This window comes from Miscanthus floridulus, chromosome 13 (assembly GCF_019320115.1).
Source record: "Miscanthus floridulus cultivar M001 chromosome 13, ASM1932011v1, whole genome shotgun sequence".
NCBI lineage: Eukaryota > Viridiplantae > Streptophyta > Magnoliopsida > Poales > Poaceae > Miscanthus > Miscanthus floridulus.
Genome location: NC_089592.1, coordinates 4,677,528 through 4,700,482, shown reverse-complemented (window position 1 = coordinate 4,700,482; position 22,955 = coordinate 4,677,528). Strand labels below are relative to the sequence as shown.

The 22,955-nt window shown below is 44.9% G+C and overlaps 1 protein-coding gene and 2 long non-coding RNA genes across 3 annotated transcripts; all 3 read left to right on the top strand.

Moving 5' to 3' along the window:
- Positions 1-3,920: 3,920 nt before the first annotated feature.
- On the top strand, positions 3,921-5,331 carry LOC136498958 (uncharacterized). Its single transcript, XR_010769845.1, has 4 exons — positions 3,921-4,304; positions 4,381-4,466; positions 4,538-4,622; positions 4,701-5,331. It is a non-coding gene; the product is annotated as an uncharacterized lncRNA (long non-coding RNA).
- An 8,932-nt stretch (positions 5,332-14,263) lies between these two features.
- On the top strand, positions 14,264-18,120 carry LOC136501028 (disease resistance protein PIK6-NP-like). Its single transcript, XM_066496517.1, has 2 exons — positions 14,264-16,083; positions 16,954-18,120. The coding sequence occupies exons 1-2, from the start codon at positions 14,332-14,334 to the stop codon at positions 17,707-17,709; spliced, it is 2,508 nt and encodes an 835-aa protein (XP_066352614.1). The 5' UTR covers positions 14,264-14,331; the 3' UTR covers positions 17,710-18,120.
- A 3,297-nt stretch (positions 18,121-21,417) lies between these two features.
- On the top strand, positions 21,418-22,307 carry LOC136500479 (uncharacterized). The gene is made up of 3 exons (XR_010770045.1): positions 21,418-21,773; positions 21,861-22,064; positions 22,179-22,307. It is a non-coding gene; the product is annotated as an uncharacterized lncRNA (long non-coding RNA).
- Positions 22,308-22,955: the final 648 nt, after the last annotated feature.

The window sequence follows — 22,955 nt, the reverse complement described above, 5'->3', positions numbered from 1 at the left end:
CTGCGCGCAGCCCATGTCCTGACGTGGCTAACCAGCATGAGATTAGGGCACGGTAGCGGCAGCGGGACAGCCCACCGAGAAGCGGCGTCGGCAGCGCGGCCGCAGAGGTGAGACTAGCAACGAGGCCAGCGCACAGCAAGGCAGCGACGAGGCTAGGCATGCACACAGGCGTCCATGAGTGTGTTGTGTGTGTGTTGCCGCAATTTTTAACATGCCTAAACCGAATTAATTTCAACAACTACGCATTTCATACACTAGTCCATATGTCATACTAACCCATAGAAACAAAACACCTAGGAACTAAAAAACCCATTGTTCAATATATTTCACCAAAATTGACACTTTTAAACATAAGTTAAATTTTAAAATATGAGAAAATCATTTTGGTAAATCCTCTTAGGTCTAAATCTTGGTGCTAAGCGAGCTCGTAACACTAGAGGTGTTACACGGGGGCTCCTCGACACCGCTCCCAAAGCATGTCCCTACCAACTGCTCCTCCAACAAGGTCAGGTCCGGGGCGTGATACAAGAAAACAAAGCTTTCCACGGCCTCCGGGGCTCGTGGGCTTCTGGTCCCATGCATCAGCCCCTAGAGCCGACCTCTTCCACCACCAAGAAGACTCCAGAAGGTCTCACTCAGGGAAGGCCGGTCCAAGCTGACACTGCCTAACACGCAGAGTGTCAAAACAGAGCACCCAGACAACACCCAAGGCTTCTTTGGCTCTAAGACACCGCGACGGTCCACGGCGCACCGCTGCATGACCCTCCTAGACTCCGGCGTATTTAGACCATAGACTAAACCCCCAAACTACCATGTACCCAACCTATCTCATTATATAAGGGATAAGGTGGGACCTAGAGGGGGAGGATCCTATTTTTGATCTCCAGACACTCCATTCCATCAGCCTCCGCTCTGCACGGAGAGCAAGGCAACCCGGACAGGGGCACCGAGAGCCTCTCATCAACCGCATCACGTCGTCTTCCTCCTCTCTGATGAGGGGGAAGGCTCCACCAGCGGCGAGGTAACCTTAGGATTAGCACCTAGCTATCCGCCTACCAAATCTTCTTCCTTCTAGGATAAACCGTTGCACCTCCTCTACCTGATTCTTGTGTTCCTGAGTCCACCCGAGCCACCGGAGACTTGTACTCTAACATCGACTCAAACAACATGCTTGCCGTGGTTTTGAACCCACGATAGTTTGCTTGGCGGCCAACCCCTGTTTGGTTTAGTGCCCACTTACATGGTCTTCAGCTGACTATATCTATTCTTTAGACATTTCAGATCATGTCTAAGGCCAGTTTGTTGCTCATAGAACTCTTGCAAATTATCATAACCTCTCCTTCTCATTGTCCCATTACTTGTGTTGCCCTTTTTCATTTCATCAACAGCAAGACAAGAGTATACAAATGTATTTGCATCTGACCAATTTGCCTTCTCAAACTTGTAGAGAAGCAGATCAGAGACCAAAAACAAAAAGTGAAATATTTACAAACAACTACACACTTGTAGATCAAACAAATACACACTTGTAGATCAAACAACTACAAACATTTACATTTCAACAGATCAGACAAATATACAATTGTAGATCAAACAAATAGAACCTAATACATCCGATAAATACAACCTAATAGATCACACAAGTGCAAGTCTATAGATTAGACAAATACAAACTAATTTGTCAGAGCAAAACATACTTAACAATCAGAGCAAAACAAATCATACTTAAAAAATAGATCAGACTTGCAAAACCTCACCTCAGCCGGAACATCGTTGTCATCTTCTTGCTCCATTACATCTGTTGGAGGATAATAGTTGCCGAAAGCCACTGATCCATGCATCCTTGCTGATGGCACGCGGTTGATGGTCGATCCGGCATGGGCATCGCCGGATTCGGCCCTGGTGCGACGCATAGCTCTGCGCGACGCCAGGCGTTTTCTAGATCCGCTCGCTCCTGTGGTCGTGCGAGGAGGAACGAATGGGATGCCACCACATCTAGCGCCAATGCGAACAGGAGGAAGCCCTCGTCCATCGAGAACGCCATCACCTTGGAGGAGCCCCTGGTACAAGGCGATGTAGGGGTAGCCGTCGACGTTGGTGTTCAGATCCAGCCCCTCCATGCCACGCCGAGGTGAGGAGCCAGCTCCATTCGATGGCGCCTGGGACAATAGGCCGAAGTCGCCGGCGTTGGTGGGTGGGGAGGACAGAGCAAAGGCCATGGGATCCATCAGAGAAGAAGATTGCGAGAAATAGTCCGAATACTCGGATCCGTGGCCATCCATGGCAGATGCGGTGAGTGGAGGAGCGGGTTCGACGGTGAAGGCGTTAGGAGGAGCCGGGACGGCATGGAGCGCAGTGGCGGCGGCGGCGGGGAGAGCAGAGGAGAGCGAGCACGAGAGGGTGAGAGTGAGCAAGCTGTGAGTGAGCAAGAGTGAAGGGATAGGGTTGAGCGGCGCTCGGACAGGGCAATGATGAGGGGTACCCCCTCTCCATGATGGGCTTTTAGTCTCCTTTAGCAAGCTTTGGGTGACTAGTTGGCTAATTGTCATTTAGTCCCATTTAGTCAAGGTGTTTGGCAAAAAAGTGACTAAATGAGACTAAATTTAGGAGCTGCTAGGTGAACCAAACACCCCCTTAATTTACTCTAGAGTCTAGACATGTTTGGATTGCAGCCTAAAATTACCATAGCTAAGCTTAGGCAACCATAGTTTTCTTTAACCAATGTTTCTTTACCGTCACAGCTTAGGCGGTCTAACTTAGTCATTTGGCCCACATATTATAAACTCAAATTTTTGTGCTCACATGTGAATTTTCTTACTAGAAAAGTGTGGCAAGAGTTACCGTAGTTGTCATAAGTAAAAATCTGATGAGAAAGGACAACAAATCTTTTGCCGCTAATATCATTAGACGACAAAAAAACGGCTATAAATATATACTTCCTTTATTTTAAATTATAAGATGTTTTGGTTTTATAGATATATCATTTTTCTATATACTTATTACTCCATCCGTCCTATAATACAGTACATTGTAGCATTTAAAATTTGTCCTCAAATATCATACATTCTAGAGGATAAAATCAGTTTTGCATTAAATACTTTTTATTTATTAACCAATCACCATTAATCACGTTGATGATAGCGTCTGATTAAAAAATAAAATAAGGGTACATGTGTCTTTTGTGCTCTCTCTTAATTTGTCTCAAAATTCCTAGAATGTAGTGTATTATATTATAGATGGAGTAGATACATAATTAAAAAAAATGCACATAAAGCTAGGGAGGGACAAAGATTTATTAAATGATATCACAAGAGCCCACCCTATTGTATTAAAACTTTTATTCTCTTAATAAAAAAACACGTAAGTCTTTGCGTGATCCAGAAAAAAATATAGGTAAAAAATCAAAATGTATTATAATTTGAAAGGGACGGAATAGTCGTTATCTAAAGATGCATTATTCGGTGCGCACTAAATGGCCAGCATTGCCCCTGATTCTCTCTCTGCCAGCAAGGTTGTAGGTTCAGCGACGTCTTGACTTGACCCTAGCCCTGCAGTGTCCAGAGGGAGCCATTGGATGGCCATCTTTCCGGGTTCCAGCAACAAAGGACAGACATAGGCCTCGGATTGTGAAAAAATTTCAAACTGATTAATAGTATTACTTTTGTTTTATTTGGCAAATATTGTCCAATCATGGACCAACTAGGCTCAAAAGATTCATCTCGTGATTTCCAACTAAACTGTGTAATTAGTTATTTTTTTACCTACATTTAATACTCCATGCAAGCGGCTAAAAATTGATGTGATGAAAAAAAAGTAAAAAAACTTGGAATTTAAATGGCATCTAAACAAGGCCATAAGCATAGTGGACATCTACCAACTATCATATAATATAATTCTTTTTTTCTCGAAAACAAAAGCATCACTGCAGGCAGTGCCATTTATTATGTGCACCGAATAAAGCGGCATCGGGGTGCGCACTAACGGCCATGGGCCACCTGTCCTCTGCGAATGTGTTGACGGAGATATGGACGCAGTAGCTCATGGCATCACAAGTGGCAGACCTGCTATGCCTGGTCTTCTGTATGATTAGTATTTCAGAAACGTGAGACTGAAATTATGCTACCGTTCTCATAGATCTGTTGATTGACACAGGCTGACGGAAGGTATGCTCAACTATCAGTAATTTACCCCTGTTTCTTGACATCAAGAATGCTTGGATGAGCTGGTTTTTCCATGGTTTTATGGAGCCACAGCTCCCTTCCGTAATGTGGACAGCTTGATAATGGCTTACATTGGCTTTCCAGGTATATCTCTAACGCAACAACATGTAGTTGGAAATTGGCATCCAAAGTCTAATGACAAGTTATATTCATCCTGCAGGAGATTGTAGCACTGGTGATAGTGTTCTGCATCTTCCATGCATGTGTGGGCTTTATTCTGCCTTCACTAGCAAGACCGAGAACAATGTAAGTTGCTGGTGCAAGTACGATCAAGCTTAAATTTATAGTTTCTGTTTACAAAGCTTGCATCACTGTAGGTACCAGCCAAATGAGCTTCGTGGGGGCATGATGATCTTTTCACTGTCACTGGCAAACGCTGCCATCTTCGTATTCCTGTTACAGGTATCCATGTAAAAACCTCTTTTGAGTGAACGAATTCAAATGTTCACACAATGCTGAGATCATTTCTTTCGTCTGCAGGGCGCCCACCATCGACGCATTGCAAATTCAACCATCCTGAGCCTTGCGTCCTATGACCTGTTAGGAGCTGGGGGTTGCATTCATGTGTTGAGGAGATGGAGAAAGCACACTCGGCAGAATGCCCGTAGTTTGTAGGAGCTTGAGGCACCCAATGCTATACACTACAGGTTGAACTAGAGAGCGATTTTGTAGCATGCTAGTATCTCACGTTTTCTTTGTTTCTGACTCCCTTCATCTGGAAGTTGTGTAGCATATCAGGAGATACGTGTAGGATAGTATATATGTTTTTTGTTCGAAAAAGTTGTTGAAATTGAAGGTTGGCAAATTGTGTGTGCATGCATATATGCTCTGTGAGGAATCGATGTGCAATAATTGTGGATATATGCTCTAGAGGAATCGAATGTGTCAATCTTTCCCAACTGAGAATCTGACTTTACTTTAAGGCCAATGTACTCTCTGTCTCGAAAAAGATTACACATCTCGGTTTTAAGAAGTCAATATTTTATTAAGATTGACAAAATATATAAAAATTACTAATATTTATCATGTGTAATAAATAATACTCTCCCAGTATCTTCGTTTCAAATTGTAAATCGTTATGGATTTTTTTTAGATACACAGCTTTTGCTATGATCCTAGGTATATATTTTTTATTTTGCGAAACCCGATTGGGTATATATAAGAAAGAACTATATACAAAGAACCATTGAGTAATTTTTGAACTGAGGTTGATCCGTGAACCCCCCAAGGCAAACGCTTGAGCGCAGCGTCCGCGAGGGACTCCACATGACATGAGGTTGATCCGTGAACCTGACCAAGGGGGGTGCCACACGGCGGACACGGGTCTATCCAACTGGGCGGCGCAGATGGGATGACAGGCGGGCATGCAATCTGCCGGTGATCTGTTCTGGACGGCTGGACCACCCCACCAAACGGTAAGAAAGACGAAGGAAAGCAGCATGCATATATGCTCTGTGAGGAATCGATGTGCAATAATTGTGGATATATGCTCTAGAGGAATCGAATGTGTCAATATTTCCCAACTGAGAATCTGACTTTACTTTAAGGCCAATGTACCCTCTGTCCCGAAAAAGATTACACATCTCGGTTTTAAGAAGTCAATTTTTTATTAAGATTGACAAAATATATAAAAATTACTAATATTTATCATGTGTAATAAATAATACTCTCCCAGAATCTTCGTTTCAAATTGTAAATCGTTATGGATTTTTTTAGATACACAACTTTTGCTATGATCCTAGGTATATATTTTTTATTTTGCGAAATGATTGGGTATATATATAAGAAAGAACTATATACAAAGAACCATTGAGTAATTTTTGAACTGTTTAAAAGAATATGAATGTTGGTTGTCATGGTGAATATGTCGATTATTTTAATAAATGTTAAGTAATGGTCCTAGAAACATGTTTCTTAGGGTATACATGTATTCGAGTATTTATGGTCTTATAAGATTCCACATGTTTTCCATCATAATTAATTTAAGAATTTTTAAGTTTTTTATAAGACTGCTAAATGAAATAGTTTGCACTATATTTGTCCATAGTTTGTTAGAGAGCATCTCCAACAAGGACCCCAAACAGAGCCCTTATTCTACTTTCTGTTACCAGAGTAAAACATCTTAATCCAACAAGGCCCTACTCAAGTTCCTACTTATGGAGCCCCCAAATCTTCTCCCTCAGCCCCATCTCTCAAGGGTGTGCAAAGAGCTCCCTACTTCTTCCTAAATTTTTTTTTTCATGCATCAATTCACTCCCACACTTCTTTTTTTTTTCATCCACACGCGTCCACCCTATTCCCCTCCTGGCGTGGCACCCCCGGTGAATACCCTCAAGCCTCGGCCGAACGTGGCTCCCCTCCCATACGCCCATCCCATCTATGACGGCGCCCCTCCCTAGCACCCGTCCTGTCTGTCCTAGCAAGAAACTCGACCCTGCCATGGATCTCATCTCTGTGCCCCCATGCTCCTTGCTCTCCCTATGACCAGTGCTCCAGACCCTACATGTGTCGTCTTGACTCCTTGTCCTCTCTCGTGTCCCCATAGCTCAGTCGATTGGAACTACAGTGGATATGGCCAAATAACGAGTGAGTGTCATATGCTAGTGTCTATTGGAATAGATTTGAAGACTCTGATTTAAGAGCTTTTACTAGAGTAGATGCAAAGAAGTAGACCCTCTAAAGAGTAGGGGACCCTCCAACCACTCTTATAGCTTTGGGAGGAGAAGCTAGTAGGATACCGCTAAATGTCAATTCACCAACATCCATGTTCTTCATGGCATTTGAAAGTTGAATGCCTCTAATATCTTCCAAGTTCTCATTCTCATCTTGGGAACCCTTGGTTTAATCAAATTCAACATCATAAACTTCTTTAAGAGTACCACTATCCAAATTCCAAAATCTATATGCTTTGCTAGTAGTTGAGTATCCAAGTAGGAATCCTTCATCACATTTCTTGTTAAATTTGCCCAATCTAGTGCCTTTCTTCAAGATATAGCATTTGCAACAAAAGACCCAAAAATATGCAATGTTGGGCTTTCTACCATTCAAGAGCTCATATGGTGTCTTATCTTTCAACGGGTGATAATAGAGGCGATTGCTACAATAGCAAGCCATGTTGATAGCTTTGGTCCAAAAAAATTTACTCACATTGTACTCACTAAGCATAGACCTTGCCATATCAATGAGTGTTCTTTTTTTCCTCTCAACAATGCCATCTGATTGTAGAGTGTACTTGGTTGAGAATTGATGTCTAATTCCAAATTCATCACACAACTCATCAATTCTAGTGTACTTGAACTCACTACCATTGTCACTTCTAACTCTCTTGATGGTTATTTCAAACTCATTGTGAATGCCTTTGACAAATGATTTGAATATTGCAAACACATCACTTTTATCCACTTGAAAGAATACCCAAGTGTATCTAATATAATCATCCACTATCACAAAGCCATATTTATTTCCACCGATGCTAGCGTATTATGTTGGCCCAAACAAATCCATGTGCAATAACTCAAATGCTTTACTAGTGCTCATCATGCTTTTCTTAGGATGGGTGTTTCCAACTTGTTTGCTAGCTTGACATGAGCGACAAAGCTTATCCTTCTCAAACACAACATCTTTCAAGCCTCTCACCAAGTCAAGCTTAACCAATCTATTCAAGTGTTTCATTCCAACATGACCAAGCCTTATATGCCATAACCAACCCATGCTAGACTTAGTAAACAAACATGTAGATAATTGAGCTTCATTAGCATTAAAATCAACCAAGTATAGATTCTCATATCTAAAGCCTTTGAAGATCAAGTTAGAGCCATCTACACTTATGATCTCTACATCATCTATCCCAAAGATGCATTTAAATTCAAGACCACACAATTGAGCCACGGATAGCAAATTAAAGTTCAAGCTCTCTACTAGCAACACATTGGATATGTTCATGTGATTGGATATTACAATTTTACCAAGCCCTTTGACCTTGCCTTTGCCATTGTCACCAAATGTGATACTATCATAACCATCATTGCCATTGGTCTTGATTGAGTTGAACATTCTTGCATCACCGGTCATGTGTTGAGTGCACCCACTATCAAGAACCCAATGCCTTCCTTCGGTTTTGTAATTGACCTACAAAAGAAGATCAATTCTTTTTAGGTACCCAAACTTTCTTGGGTCCTTGAAGGTTAGTGACCAAGCTCTTTGGCACCCAAATGGCTTTCTTCTTTGAGCCCATCCATGGTGCACCAATGAACTTAGTCTTTACACCATTTGCACCCTTGGTAAGCACATAGAAAGAATTAATCTTAATTGAGGATACATTAGCGTTTTTGCTCTTGTTCTTGCACTCATACTCTTTATGACCAACTTACTTGCAACTAGTGCAAAACCGACCATTGTTCTTCACAAAACTTGAGGAGCAAAGGCCGCCTTGCCTTTCTTGAGGGTATAGGCCAGTCCCTCTTTGTAAAGAAGAGGCTATTTGGCTACCCAAGCATATAAGCAAGTGGTCCTCACCGCCATAGGCCTTAGCCAAGGTGTGAGTGATCTCATTAACCTCCTTGAGGGTCTCATTCTCAACCATTAGTGAGGCATCATATGTGAAACCATCACTAGTAGATGAGGTGGAAGTGGAAGTGCTACAAGAAGGGTTAGTGGGAGTAACAATGATAGACTTATAGAATGATTCATCAATTAAGTCACAAGTTAAGCCTACATTACATGTCTCAACATGCTTCTTCTTATTTTTCTCATCAAGCAAAGAGGAATGAGCTTTTTCAAGCTTCTTGTGAGCATTACCAAGCTTCTCATGGGCTCCCTCTAGCCTCTCATGAGATGCATTGAGCTCATCAAAGGCTTGCTTAAGGGCTTTTAGTTCCTTACGTAAGCTTTTGCATTCCCTTCTCTTAATGTCAAAGTGTTCATTAGCATCATCTAGCATGTCAAGTAGTTCATCCTTGGTTCATCATCATCACTATCACTTTCATTTTCATCTTTATTTTCATTATCATATTCCTCATCACTTTCATCATCACAAGTTTATACCTTAGTGGCCTTAGCCATGAAGCATGATGGAGTGTCGAAGAGAGAAGCCTTCTCATTGATTGCAATGCTTGCAAGTGCCTTCTTCTTGGTGGTCTTGTCATCATCACTATCATCATCATCACTTGAGGAGGCATCATTATCCCAAGTGACCACATATGAACCACCCTTCTTATTCTTAAAGGTCAACTTGTCCTTCTTCTTGTTCTTCTTGTTGTCATCACTATTGTCGCTATTGTATGGGCATTGAGTAACAAGTTGATCTTTGCTTCCACAATTGAAGCACCTTCTTGGCTCTTCCTTGTTCTTAGATGAAGACTTTTTTCTTCTAGCATGGTAGCCCTTCTTCATCATGAACTTGCCAAATCTCTTGACAAAGAGAGCCATCTTCTCATCATCCATCTCATTAAATCTCAAGTCTCCATCTTCACTTGATGATTCTTGCATTGCCTTGCCCTTTAATGATGTGGCCTTGAATGCCACACTCTTCTTCTCATCCTTCTTCTCATCTTTCTTCTCCTTCTTTTCTTCCTTCTCATCATCATCTCTATATGTGTCATCGGTCATTATATCTCTCAACACTTGGTTTGGTGTCTTGGTGTCCAAACCACTCCTCACTAGAATGGTGATCAATGTGCCAAATCTTGAGGGTAGGCATCTTAAGAACTTATGGGAGAAGTCCTTGTCCTTCACCTCTTCTCAAAGTGCTTTGAGATCATTGACAAGCACTTGAAGGCTATGGAACATCTCCAGCACACTCTCATCCTCCTTCACCTTGAATCTTGCAAACTTCTCCTTGAGAATGTATGCCTTTGCACCCTTCATGGCTTGAGTACCCTCAAATGATTCCTCTAACTTCTTCCATGCCTCATGAGCTCTCTCAATATTCTTTATTTGCTCAAATATTCTCTTATCCAAAGCATCATGGATGGCACTAAGAGTAATATCATTGTTTTGGAGTAACACCTCTTCAGCGGCGGTGGGAGCCTCTTCATCATCAATCTCAATCTTGGTCTCCACCACCTTCCAAACCTTCCTATTGATTGACTTGATATATGTTGTCATCTTAGCCTTCCAATAGGGATAGTTTGAGCCATCAAATTGGGGTGGCTTCTTGGTGTCGTTGATTTGAGCCATTTTTATACCGAAGGTTGTTAAGCCTCAAATCACGGTGACCACGGCTCCAATACCACTTGAAAGGTCCTAATGGCTAGAGGGGGGGTGAATAGCCTATTAAAAATTTCTACAATAACACTTAGCAAAATGGTTAGACAAATATGAGGCGAAGCGAGTGTTGCGCTAGCCTACTAAAATGCAAGCCACCAACCACAATTCTAGTTTTCATAGTCTCTATTCACACAATGGCTATGTCACTACACTAAGTTAGTGTGCTCTCAAAGGCTAACTAAAGAGCCACACTAACCAAACTAACAAGCTCTCACGACTAGCTACACTAAAGAGCTTGACAACTAGTTTACGGTAATGTAAAGAGAGAGAGAGAGAGAGCAAGATGGTTATACCGTTGAGTCGAGGAATGAAGCAATCAATCACAAGAATGAATACCAACAAAGACCAATCACCTCGGAATCAAATGATGACACAATGATTTTTTCCAAGGTTCACTTGCTTGCCGGCAAGCTAGTCCTCGTTGTGGCGATTCACTCACTTGGAGGTTCGCGCGCTAATTGGCATCACACGCCAAACCCCCAATAGGGTGCTACACAACCAACACAAGATAAGGATCACACAAGCCACGAGCAATTTACTAGAGTACCTTTTGGCTCTCCGCCGGGAAAGGTCAAGAACCCCTCACAATCACCATGATCGGAGCAGAAGACAATCACCAACCTCTGCTCAACGATCCTCGCTGTTCCAAGTCGTCTAGGTGGCGGCAACCACCAAGAGTAACAAGCCAAACCCACAGTGAAACATAAACACCAAGTGCCTCTAGATGCAAACACTCAGGCAATGCACTTGGATTCACTCTCAATCTCACAAAGATGATGAATCAATGATGGAGATGAGTGGGAGGGCTTTGGCTAAGCTCACAAGGTTGCTATGTCAATGCAAATGGCCAAAGGTATGAGCTAGAGCCGACCACACGGCTTTAAATAGAGCCATTGGCTCCTCTGTCCAGCGAAACATGGGTTGACCGGATGCGCCGATCAAGTTGACCGGACGCACGACCCCCGCGTCCGGTTCCCCGATGCTTGCCAAGTGTCATCAGCCTCAAATACTGAGCACCTGGTCTTAACGGCTAGTCAGCTTCGCGCCACGTATTAAGTTGCGACCAAATGCACTGCTGTGTAGGACCGGACGCACAATCGCCTAGCGTCCGGTCACTTCCAGTAAGGTCCCAGAGGTAGAAATTCGTGTCCGAACGCGTCCGGTGGCTCATTAACGGACCTAGGCCTGCGTCCGGTCAACTCAGCCTCTCTCTGTTGCTTGCGTCAGCGTACATCACTAGGTTACTGGACACCCCCTGCGTGTCCGTTCCCTCTTTCTCTTCAACGTCCGGTCAAGGGAGCGAGGGCGGCCTTCACTACGCGCCAGTGATCGGACGTGGGGTCAGCGTCCGGTCACTGCCCAAGGCAGAGTCCGGTCAATACGAAACTTCTTCTTTTGACCCCGAATTTCACCACCCTTGATCAAAGGTGCCAACCATCAAGTGTATCACCTTGTGCACGTGTGTTAGCATATTTTCACAAATGTTTTCAAGGGTGTTAGCACTCCACTAGATCCTAAATGCATATGCAATGAGTTAGAGCATCTAGTGGCACTTTGATAACCGCATTTCGATACGAGATTCACCCATCTTAATAGTACGGCTATCGATCCTAAATGTGATCACACTCGCTAAGTGTCTCGATCACTTAAACCGAAAAGCTCCTATCAATTTCACCTTTGCCTTGAGCTTTTTGTTTTTCTCTTTCTTCTTTTGCAAGTCCAAGCACTTGATCATCACCATGGCATCACCATCATCATGTCATGATCTTCATTTGCTTCAACACTTGGAATACTGCTACCTATCTCATAATCACTTTTGACAAACTAGGTTAGCCCTTAGGGTTTCATCAATTCACAAAAACCAAACTAGAGCTTTCAGAGGCTCAGACCTCGCTGAAGTTGGGCGAATCAGTGACTCTAGCCACCGTTGTACACGGGGAAGGCACGGGAAGCAAGAAGAGCTCAAGACAAACTCGAAGGAGGGGTTTAGAGCGACTGCGACGCCACAGTGACGACGCGGTGCTTGATTTGGTGGCTCAGGAATCCGGTGATGCAACGGTGAGCTCGCACCAGCGGTTGAAAGCGAGAGAGGGGTCAAGGGTAGTACTCGAAGCTTGCTTACCTCACGTAGTAGCCCGGCAAGGCAGTCACGGAGGCGAAGAGGCGGCAGAACGACGAATGCGGCGGTGGCGGATCTCCAATGACAGCGCTAGGGCTGCGGCGACTACGATTAGGGCACGGGTGGTGGCTTGGAGGTGGCTAGGTGACGGCGGCATGATGAGGGCTTTGGCTTTTATGGAGCGGGAAGACATGGGCGGCACGGCAACGGACGAGGCGGGAGCGGTGTGGAGCCCCGACGGTGGAGTAGAGTCCGACGTGGCTATGCGAGGAAGAAGACGGTGCCGACAGGGCGGGTCCATCGGTCAGTGAGAGAGGGAGCAGGTCCAAGTCGTCAGACAGACAGAGGGGGAGAGGAGGCGGGGACACGGGCTTCCGCTCGGCTTAGCTGCTGGGCCGTGGCTGCGGACTTGGCAATGGGCCGAGAGAGCTAGGCTGCGGGGTCGGGCCATCTACGGGAAAGAGAGGCCAGTACGTCGCGCGAGAGCGGGATGAGAGAGGTCGGGGTGGGCTGGACCGAGAGAGAGGAGAGGGAAAGGATTTTTTTCTTTTTCCTTTTCTATTTTATTTTCAAAACCAAATTCAATTATGAACCAAATGCAAATTCAAATAGAGATTCAAATATACTTTTCAACTCAAATAAAATGGGCAATTTTGGTAGGCTTCCAAAAATAAATTTTACACCTTTTTAAGTTCTTTTATTTTCTAATTTTCTTTTCTTTTACTTCAAAGCCATTTTCAAGCTCATTTCCAAAAGTAATTTAAACCATTTTGAATTTTAATCAAAACCACTCAACCAAATAAATCAAATGCACTGGCATGTATGCACATCCATGTTGCTACTCCTATGGTGAATTTTAATAAAATGAAAAATATTCTTTCTCCTACATTTCATGAGCATAAAATTCATAAATAAATCATTTTAAACCTATTTTCAAAATTAAAATTTTTAGGGTGTTACACGGATAAAAATATGTTGTATATCAAAATTGTCGCTCTCGATGAGATCTACAAATTCCTAGTTTTGAGTTTTGTTATTTAAGGTCATTAGGATGGTCAAAAGAATAATATAAAGCTCTAACACGTATTAATTGCGTACCGGTGCTTGTCACCTTAAAAAAAATCATATCATTCTTATATGATGATAGATAAAGATACTTTTTATATAAAAGCTGTAGCGTTCGATAAGGTCTATAATTTTCTAGTTTTGATGCTTTTTATTTGAAGTTGTTTAGACTTTTTTTTAAATTGATACAAACTTTAGGGAGCCAACTTTTTCTTTTATCAACTACTGTAGGAAAAGAGTAATGGTTAAATTTGAAGTGGCATCTCTGGCATACTACTCAAGGGAAACTCCAACCACATCAGCAGTGACAAACCTCGTCCAAAAGAAATGGATAGATAAAGAACCTATAAAAGTGGTTCAGAATGGAAAAGCATAATGTTTTTTATTGGAATATATGGAAACGTGGATCAGGCTAGCTAGGTCCTTAACTACTACTACTGTAGGAAAAGAAAGGGAAAATATTCGAGGCTGTCGCCTCCAGCTTAAGCTTTGGTGTTGCTTGTTGTCAGGTATGGCACTGGATTCCCTTCTATCCCTTCCTATGTTCCAGAGTTCCAGTCCGAGTCCCAGACCATATATTTGTGCCCCATCTCCTCCATTCGACTCATCGACTCTCTCTCTCTCTCTCACACACACACGACTACAAGAGAAGAGATCAAGATGGCTGACCTGACCCACGGCGCCGTGGACTCGCTGCTGGGCATCCTATCGGCGGCGATCAAGGACGAGGCGGAGCTGCTGAGCGGCGTGCAGGGCGACATCCAGTTCATCCGGGACGAGATGGACAGCATGAACGGCTTCCTCCTCCACCTCACCAAGTCCGGCGACGACCACGACGACCAGCAGCGCGCGTGGATGAAGCAGGTCCGCGACATCGCCTACATCGCGCATGACTGCATCGAGCTCTACATGCGCATCACCCCGTCCCACAAGGGCTTCTGGGGATACGTGCGCCACGTCCCCGAACTCGTCAAGACCTGGTGGCCCCGCCGCCGCCTCGCCAACCGCCTGCGCGACCTCAAGGTCCGGGTGCGCGACATCGGCGAGAGGCGGCAGCGCTACGGCGTCACCGTCCCCGAGGCAAAGAAGGGGAACAAGCCCGCCGCAGTCCTCCACGGGGCCAAGGGTGCCGCCGACGAGGCCAGGGGTGCTTTCCTGCTGGCTTTAGCGTCACTCGGCATGGATGCTTTCCTGCAGGCTTTAGCATCAGTTGCCATGGACGACGACGATGGTGCCGGAGCAGAGAAGAACATCGACATCGTCATCACATTGCTTCCCGGGGACCTCGGGGACCTCAGGTCTGACAAGACACTCATTAAAGACCTGCAAGCTGTTGCTCTACGCCATGGAGGAGATAATGCTACCATCTGCATGGTCATGGAGATGCTCCTCCGTGCTCTTCATGTATCTCCTCAAGGTAAAGGCCGCGTGAGCAAGGAAGAAGTGAAGAACCTCGTCGTCGCTGCCAGCTCCAGCTCCAGCGGCGCAGGCGCAGATCTTGATCTTCCCAAGCAAGTGATGCTCCTCTGCTACAGCAAGCTGTCCAGGGATTACAAGAGCTGCCTGCAGTACCTGACCGCCTTCCACGAGGAGAAGAGCATCAGCAGGACAAGCTTGGTCCGGCGATGGGCGGCCGAGCGCCTGGTCGTCAAGGAAGAGAAGCAATCGTACGAAGAAGCAGCTGAGATGTGTTTCACTGAGCTTCTCTTCCGAGGCTTTGTTTATCCTGTTGAGTATGGCGCTGCAGGCAACAAGGTCAAGAGCTGCAGGATGAGAGATGAGGTGAAGAACTTCGTCGATGGGATCTCCAAGAGCGAGAACTTCGAGGGAAGCCGATTGCCACCCCACCTTGACAACCAGTTCCGCATCCGTCAGATGGTGGCCAAGCAGGAGAAGAAGCTAGAGAAGGAGAAAGCAGAAGGAGCATCAGGCTCAGCCGTATCTCTGAACATCTGTGGGGTTTCCCTTCCAAGAAAGCAGCAGGGCCAGGACGGGAAGTCGCCCGTTTCGGCGGCGAGCAGTAAGAAGCTAGAGAAATCCATCGACAAGCAGCTGAAACATTTCAGATCACTCCCTGAAACCTATCGAGTGAATGTCATGGATCTCGGAGGTTGCAAAGGCCTGAAGAAGCGCCACCTCAAGAGCATCTGCAAGCTACAGACGCTCAAATATCTGAGCCTCCGGAACACGGACGTTCCGGATCTGCCCCATCAAATCAAGGCGCTCCAGCTGCTGGAGACGCTGGATATTCGGCAGACCAAGATCCGTCACTCCTGCACAAAGCACATAAATAATCTGCGCAAGCTGAAGCATCTTCTCGCCGGTGACATCAATCATTCCAGCTGTGATGGGAGCACACCCTTCTCCACCGTAAGGATGCCGACCAACATCAGTGAGATGACCGACATGGAGGTATTTATAGCTCTTGCTTGCACCTGTATATGTTTGTCCATAGTGTTCCATGCATAGGTGAGATTTTTTTTTTTGAAAGTAGTATTGCATCTAAAATCTCGTTAGTGTTATATTAGAAAACACACACAAAGAGAGAAGACATAGAAATATGCAATTTTTACTCGTTGTCGGTCTTATAAATATATCAATGAATTTCTAGTAGAGTAATAAAATACATAAGAGGTTCTCAAATTTATTCAGTGGTGTCACCTAGATCCAAGAACTATTAATTTGCATATTTAACTCTCTAAAGTTTTACTAAAAATGGTTCACTCAAGGTCCAAACCTCTCTTACTAGTTGATATGTTAACACCTACAAACGTCGGTGTCACTGTTTTTTTTACAAGCCATCATTCACATAACTGTGGGTTACACATCTAGTCAATGAAAAAAAAAATCCAATAGGACCCAAATGTTACCTGAGAACATAGTCTCTCTTTTTGATGGTCATGCTGATTTCCCATACCGACAGTCACATGTTAATTGGTGTTTGGACTCAAGAGGGCATAATTAATAAGTTTACTGACTTAAATATGAAAACTAATGGTTTAGACACTTAGGTGACACCGCCAAATAAGTTCAGGGACACTGGTGCACTCTATACTCTTTCTAATATATTACTTATGTCTACTAAGAATCTAACAATGTTCTTAGACTAGTCTTAACGAATTAAGTTGGTTGTTACTACAATTTGAGAGTTTAATGACACGAACGCTTGGCATATGTGGGAAACCTAAGTGGCTCGTGTTGCATTTTTCTCTTTGCTACATGTAAAGGTAGCTCTAGAAGAACCAACACCACCAAAACCTTGACTAATTAAATGTCGAACAGGTACTGTCCTGTGTCCAAATTTACCGTGGCAGCGAGCTCAGCGAACTCGGGAATCTGAAGAAGCTAAGGAAGCTTGGTGTACTTCTCCCCGGAAGGAAAGAAGACATCAAGGATCTGCGCCAAGCCATTTCCAAGATGGGAGGACGCCTGCACTCCCTGTCCATCTGGATCAATGCACCATGTGCCGACGGCGTTTCTCTCGACAAGGAAGACGGCGATGGCACATTCTTGCATCTGGTTAATCTTGAGAGCCTAAGCATCACTGGCATGGTTAAATCTGGATTGCCTGGCTGGGTCGACGAGGACCTCAAACAGCTTTCCAAGATAACATTGTGCAACACTCCTCTGACGAATGGGAAACTGGAAACCCTCAGCAATCTTACCGGCTTGCTCTGCCTCAGGCTCCATCACGGGTCATTCACGGAAGAAGAGCTCTTCTTCAGTGCTAACGGGTTCATTGCTCTCAAGTTCCTCCTGCTCGAGAGTGCCACCACCACCAAGCTCACCTTCGAAGAAAACTCAGGTCCTAAGCTTGAGAAGATCGTATGGTCCATGCCCTCAGACGCTAGCTTCGTCACCACAGTTTCTGCTACTGGAATCGAGCACCTTGCGGGACTGAAGCAGGTGGTGCTTAAAGGCCTAAGTGAAGGTGATTCTTGCCCCTTGGTGGAAAAAGCCATCACAAAACATCCAAGGCATCAAGCCATAGAGATCATTGGTATCTGGAAGAACGTTGCTGTCACCTCCACTACATGATGGATCACTTTCATTCATGAAAATCAAATTAATTACAATGGACTATTAGTACATCTATATCTAATAAGCATTGGCATGTGTTAATCAAATTACAATTCTAGGTTGTCCCAAGTCAACTAATAGTTGACCCAAGCTAACTACTACTTCCTCCGTTTTAAATTTTAAGTCACTTTGACTTTTCTAGGTATATGCAAGTGTTTTTGCAATGCACCTAAATATACCTTATGTCTTAGATACATTATAAAAACTATGGGTGTGTTTGGTTAGGTGGCTCTATCTAGCCTGGCTAGAAAAATAAGCCAGACTTGAGTTAGCCTGTCCAAATCAAGCCATCCTAGTAGTGTTTGGTTATCATGTGCTAGCTCAGCCTGGCTAAGTTAGTTTTTGTTGTATTGCCTGGATTATTTGGTAGTGTTACCTCTCCTCTGTAATGATGACCTTACCTCCATCACCTTCATCCTCTCTGTTCATCTCGTCGCCATAGGTCCAACTGCAAAACATCGGATAACAAATTGGCTTGCATCTCTCAAAACGCAATCTATCTTCTTGTTTCTCCACGGTACAGACAATGAGACAAATGAAGCAACTAGTTTCCTCCAATTCTTTGGGTGCTGGGCAACAATAGAATAGAAATTTCAACAGCAAGAACCGATCTGAATACATGAACAGGTCAAGTCCACGAAACTCACACGCAAACTCACGCGGGGAAGGAGGAGGCGTCACCCGCACCACCGCTACTATAGAATAAACAATCACTGCCGGCTTTATCACAGCTGAAATTTTAAACCGACATTGATAAACACATCATTGCCGGTTCATAAGCAAAAAGCCTATCACTGTCAGATTTTCTTAACAACCGACAGTGATAGATATTATCGTTGCCGGTTATTGATATAATCTGACAGTGATGGTCCATCAGTGTCGGGCATGTACTACCAACTGGTACTGATCCATATCTCGTGGACCCAAAAATTTTATACAGCCCAGTTAACTTATTACTCACGCCCATCCAACCATACCTCTCTCTGCTCTCTCTCTCTCTGTCGGCAGACTTCCCAAAGTTTCCTCTGCTCTCTTTCTCTCTTTCACTGACCGGCGCGGGCACAAGGCCATGGCTCGGTCGGTCAGCGACCGGCACCAGCGTGGCCCCATGGCTCGGGCAACCGGCGACCGGCGCAAACGCGGGCGGGCGAGCGACCGCGGCTGGATCGCCGGATCCACCTCAGTGGCGGGCGGGCGAGAAGCGCCGGCGGCTTCTTCTTCCCCCAGTCCATATCCAGTGATCCCGAGAGGATGAGCTCACGGTACTCTTTTTCTCCCCCAGCAATCTTCTCTTCCCGGTGCTCTTTCTCCTCACTCACACTCTGTCTCCTCAGATCTGTTATGGGGGCGGTGACTAGGGGCGTGGCCTCAGATCTTGAGTTGGAGCGGCGAGGGGCGGACTCCGGCGTGAAACCAAGCTCACCCTTCCCTGTGAAATTTCACTCTCTCCCCCTCCTGGCCTCCCCTCTCCTCCAACTATGTTGTATTAATCAATTTGTGGATGAGTTGATTTGTGATGTGTTGAACCCTTCTGTGTCATATATGAATCGATTCGATTTGTGGATGAGTTGATTTGTGATGTGTTGAATCCCTCCTCCTTTGCCTGTGATGTATGAATTGTTTCTCGGATAAACTGCTTGATGGAGCAGCGGTGGTGGGTGCCAGCGAGCATGGCGGTGGCGGCGGTAGCTAGCGAGCATGGACGTGGCGGCAGTAGCTAGCGAGCATGCTTGCTATATTCCTTTTTTTGTTTTTTTAAAGCTTATCACTGTCCGGTGAAGTGCCGGCACTGATAGCCAAGAGGCATCACTGCCGGTATCACTACTGGAAACAGAGACTTTGTCGAGTGCAAAATTCTTTACCGAGTGTCAAAAATCGGGCACTCGGCAAAGAATTGACGGGCACTCGGCAAAAAAATGCGCTCGGCAAAGGAATTCTTTGCCGAGTGCCAGACTCTCGGCAAAAGCGCGGCACTCGGCATAGGCTGACCCGTGTAACGGTGTTCGGCCACGTCCTTCTTTGCTGAGTGCCTGCTGTTAGGCACTCGGTAAAGATTTAATTTTTTTTTAATTTCTTTGCCGAGTGTCCTGGATCTGGCACTCGGCAATTTTTTTTTTGAAAAAAATACTTTGCCGAGTGCCCCTGGCACGGCACTCAGCAAAGATTTCTTTTTTTTAAATGTCTTTGCCGAGTGCCCTGTTAAGGCACTCGACAAAGAGGAAATTTTTTTAAAAAAATTCAAACCCTCTTTGCTGAGTGCCTTATCCGTGACACTCGGCAAAGACCCCATTTGCCGAGTGCCATGCCCCGGCACTCGGCAAAGTTTTTTTTTTTTGTTTTTGGCCTCCAAATTTTTTGTGCAGCCCTTTTAAAGCCCCAGGAACTCCTAGTTAGAATTTGGGAATTTTTATGGCTTTTTGATATATTTAGTTTACTTGGGACTTAAATGCTTTGTTGTTTGATATATTTAGTTACTTTATTTTATTTACTTGAATTTTTTCGAAAAATATAATTTTGAACTACACGTGGTACGAATAATGGAATTTAATGATTCAAAAAATGATAGTCATGTTATTGAGTGTAGTGTGAGGCCGTATCCAGGAACGGACCTGAAATTTTGGACATCTTGTTCACGAAACATGACCGCGAACTTGCGTGCGAAGTGTTTTTAAATTTTATAAAAAGCAAACGAAGTCCGAATATCATGAAACTTGTTGAGATGTCGTGATATCATATGTGGAGGCTATGATAAAAATTTTAGAAGATTTCGTGCACGTTGTCACGTACGATGCTTACAAACCAGGACATCTCTACATGTGATATCAGACGTCTCGGGTGGTAATGCACGGCTAGTCAACGGCATCCTGGGTCTTCTGTGCAGGCAACACTTCCCTGGCATTGTCACGTACGCATCGAAGACGGAGCCGGCCTACTCGTTTGACCACTACGCCGTCGCCACCGATGTGGAGTACCCAACAAGGCGGCGAGGGTGAAGGCAGAGCTTTGGGTAAGTCTCCCTCGCACAACATTGCTCAATACGTCGCATTCATTGGACTTTTCTTGAAATAATGAATAGATACATCGCTTTTGTATGCAGACTTATTACAGATGCGAGGAGGGATTTGAGGCTAGGGCGGAGCAGGTGACTACCAAAGCCTGTAAAAAACTCGTCACCGACATGCATCACGAGGCACGCATCCATACCATCGTAACCTACTACGGGTCGAAGCTTGGAGAGAGAAAAACCAAAATGGAGGCAAGAGAGATGCAGCTGACCCGAGAGCAGTACCTTAAGGTAAATGAAGAACATCAATATTGATTCATTTTGAGATTAAGTTGGTTTAATTTGATCTTCTTATTTGTCCAATACTCGATGACGTGTAGATGATTCCCTGGTGGTGCCAAGCGTATCCCGAGTGCTGGGCGATGATGGTGGAGAGGTGGTTCACGGAGGAGTACCTCAAGATGCACAGGGATGCCCGGGACCGTCGTTTGCAGATGCAAGGTCCAGCACACCATCAAGGCAACCGCAACCTCGCTGGATACAAACAAGCATGGGTACGCGAATTCATTTATCTATTGTGACGCTCAGTTCTGCCTAATTTGTAATCATCATGCTGTCTTTCTCACAATTGGCGTCACATAGTGGTCAGGCTTGCTCGGACTTCTAGGCATGGTGTATGGCCCACAAGGGCAAGGCGACGTCCGACGTCTCCTTCAACCTAGAGGACCCGCCCGAGGCATACCCGAACCCGAGCGTCCACTGCCGCATCAGTGAGTACACTGAGGTGGCGAGGTCGCTCCATGGGTCAGACCATGATCCGAGCACCCAGGACTTCGATGGAGAGGCCGTCATGAGGGCGGGGCAAGGCAAGAAGCATGGGCGGTTCTCGCTTGGCGACGGCGTCATCGACACGGCCTCTACTCCCTCTCTCTCCCAGGTCCGAGCACGGAGCACGAGCGAGAGCCCGACCATTCACACACGGTCGACCGCTGCACAGCACCAAGTCGACGCACTCGAGGTTATTCCTGTTTTACTCGTCATACATTGATCTTTACACACCTTAATTAGCTTTGCATTACTGAAACATTGGAGTGAAATATTACAGGCCCGGCTGGAACAAGAAATGATACAACATTAGGAGCTGACGGCCCAGCTGGACACCGAGCGGACCGAGCGGCAGGCCCAGGCGCAGAGGCTGACGGACATTACGGAGTTCCTACAAGGGCTTGGGCAACGTGTAGGCTTCTCTCTACCAGCTGGGCTGTTGGTTCCACCTCCGCCTTCGTGTCCTGCAGCTGCAGCTACTCCTGTGAGTATGAAAGTTTTTTACTTTCGCTTGTGCTTTGCTTGTATGGCCTCTACCTTCCTAGATTAGCTATCTAAATAATCTTGTCTCACATGCAATCTTTACTTCTTTGTGCAGTCTTCATCTGACGGTGGTTCAAATAATCCACCTCATGCACCTCCGAATGATGCAGCTGGGCCTTCACCATAGTCGTAGTGGCCGAGATGAGTGCACGTTGTATTTTTTTCATTTGTTGTTCGCTTGGTGATGAACTTGTGATATACTTGTGATGCACTCATGGACTTTGATGGACTTTGATGGACTTGTGGATTTATTTGGATGGACTTGAGCACTTATTATTATATATGTGATATATATTGTGATGGATGTGATATGTGCGGATGGATGTGTGGATGGATGAGATATATATGTGATGAATGAGATATATATGTGATGGATGAGATATATGATTGTATGAATTTATTTGTCATGATGGAATGTAAAAAAATTAAAAACGGCCGTTTTGGGTCATTTTGCCGAGTGCCATGGTCACTGCACTCGGCAAAGCTGGAAAAATGGGCCGACGGAAAACCATTTTTCCAGCTTTGCCGAGTGCCATGACCATGACACTCGGCAAAGAATTAAAAAAAATTCCAACTTTGCCGAGTGTCGGCCCGAGGACACTCGGCAAAGAATTTTTTTTTTAAAAAAAATTCAAACTTTGCCGAGTGCCGGCAAGAGGGCACTCGGCAAAGAATTTTAAAAAAAAAATTCAAACTTTGCCGAGTGCCGGCCATAGGGCACTCGGCAAAGAATTAAAAAAATTCAAACTTTGTCGAGTGCCGGCCACAGAGGGCACTCGACAAAGAATTAAAAAAAATTCAAACATTGCCGAGTGCCGCAAAGAAGGCACTC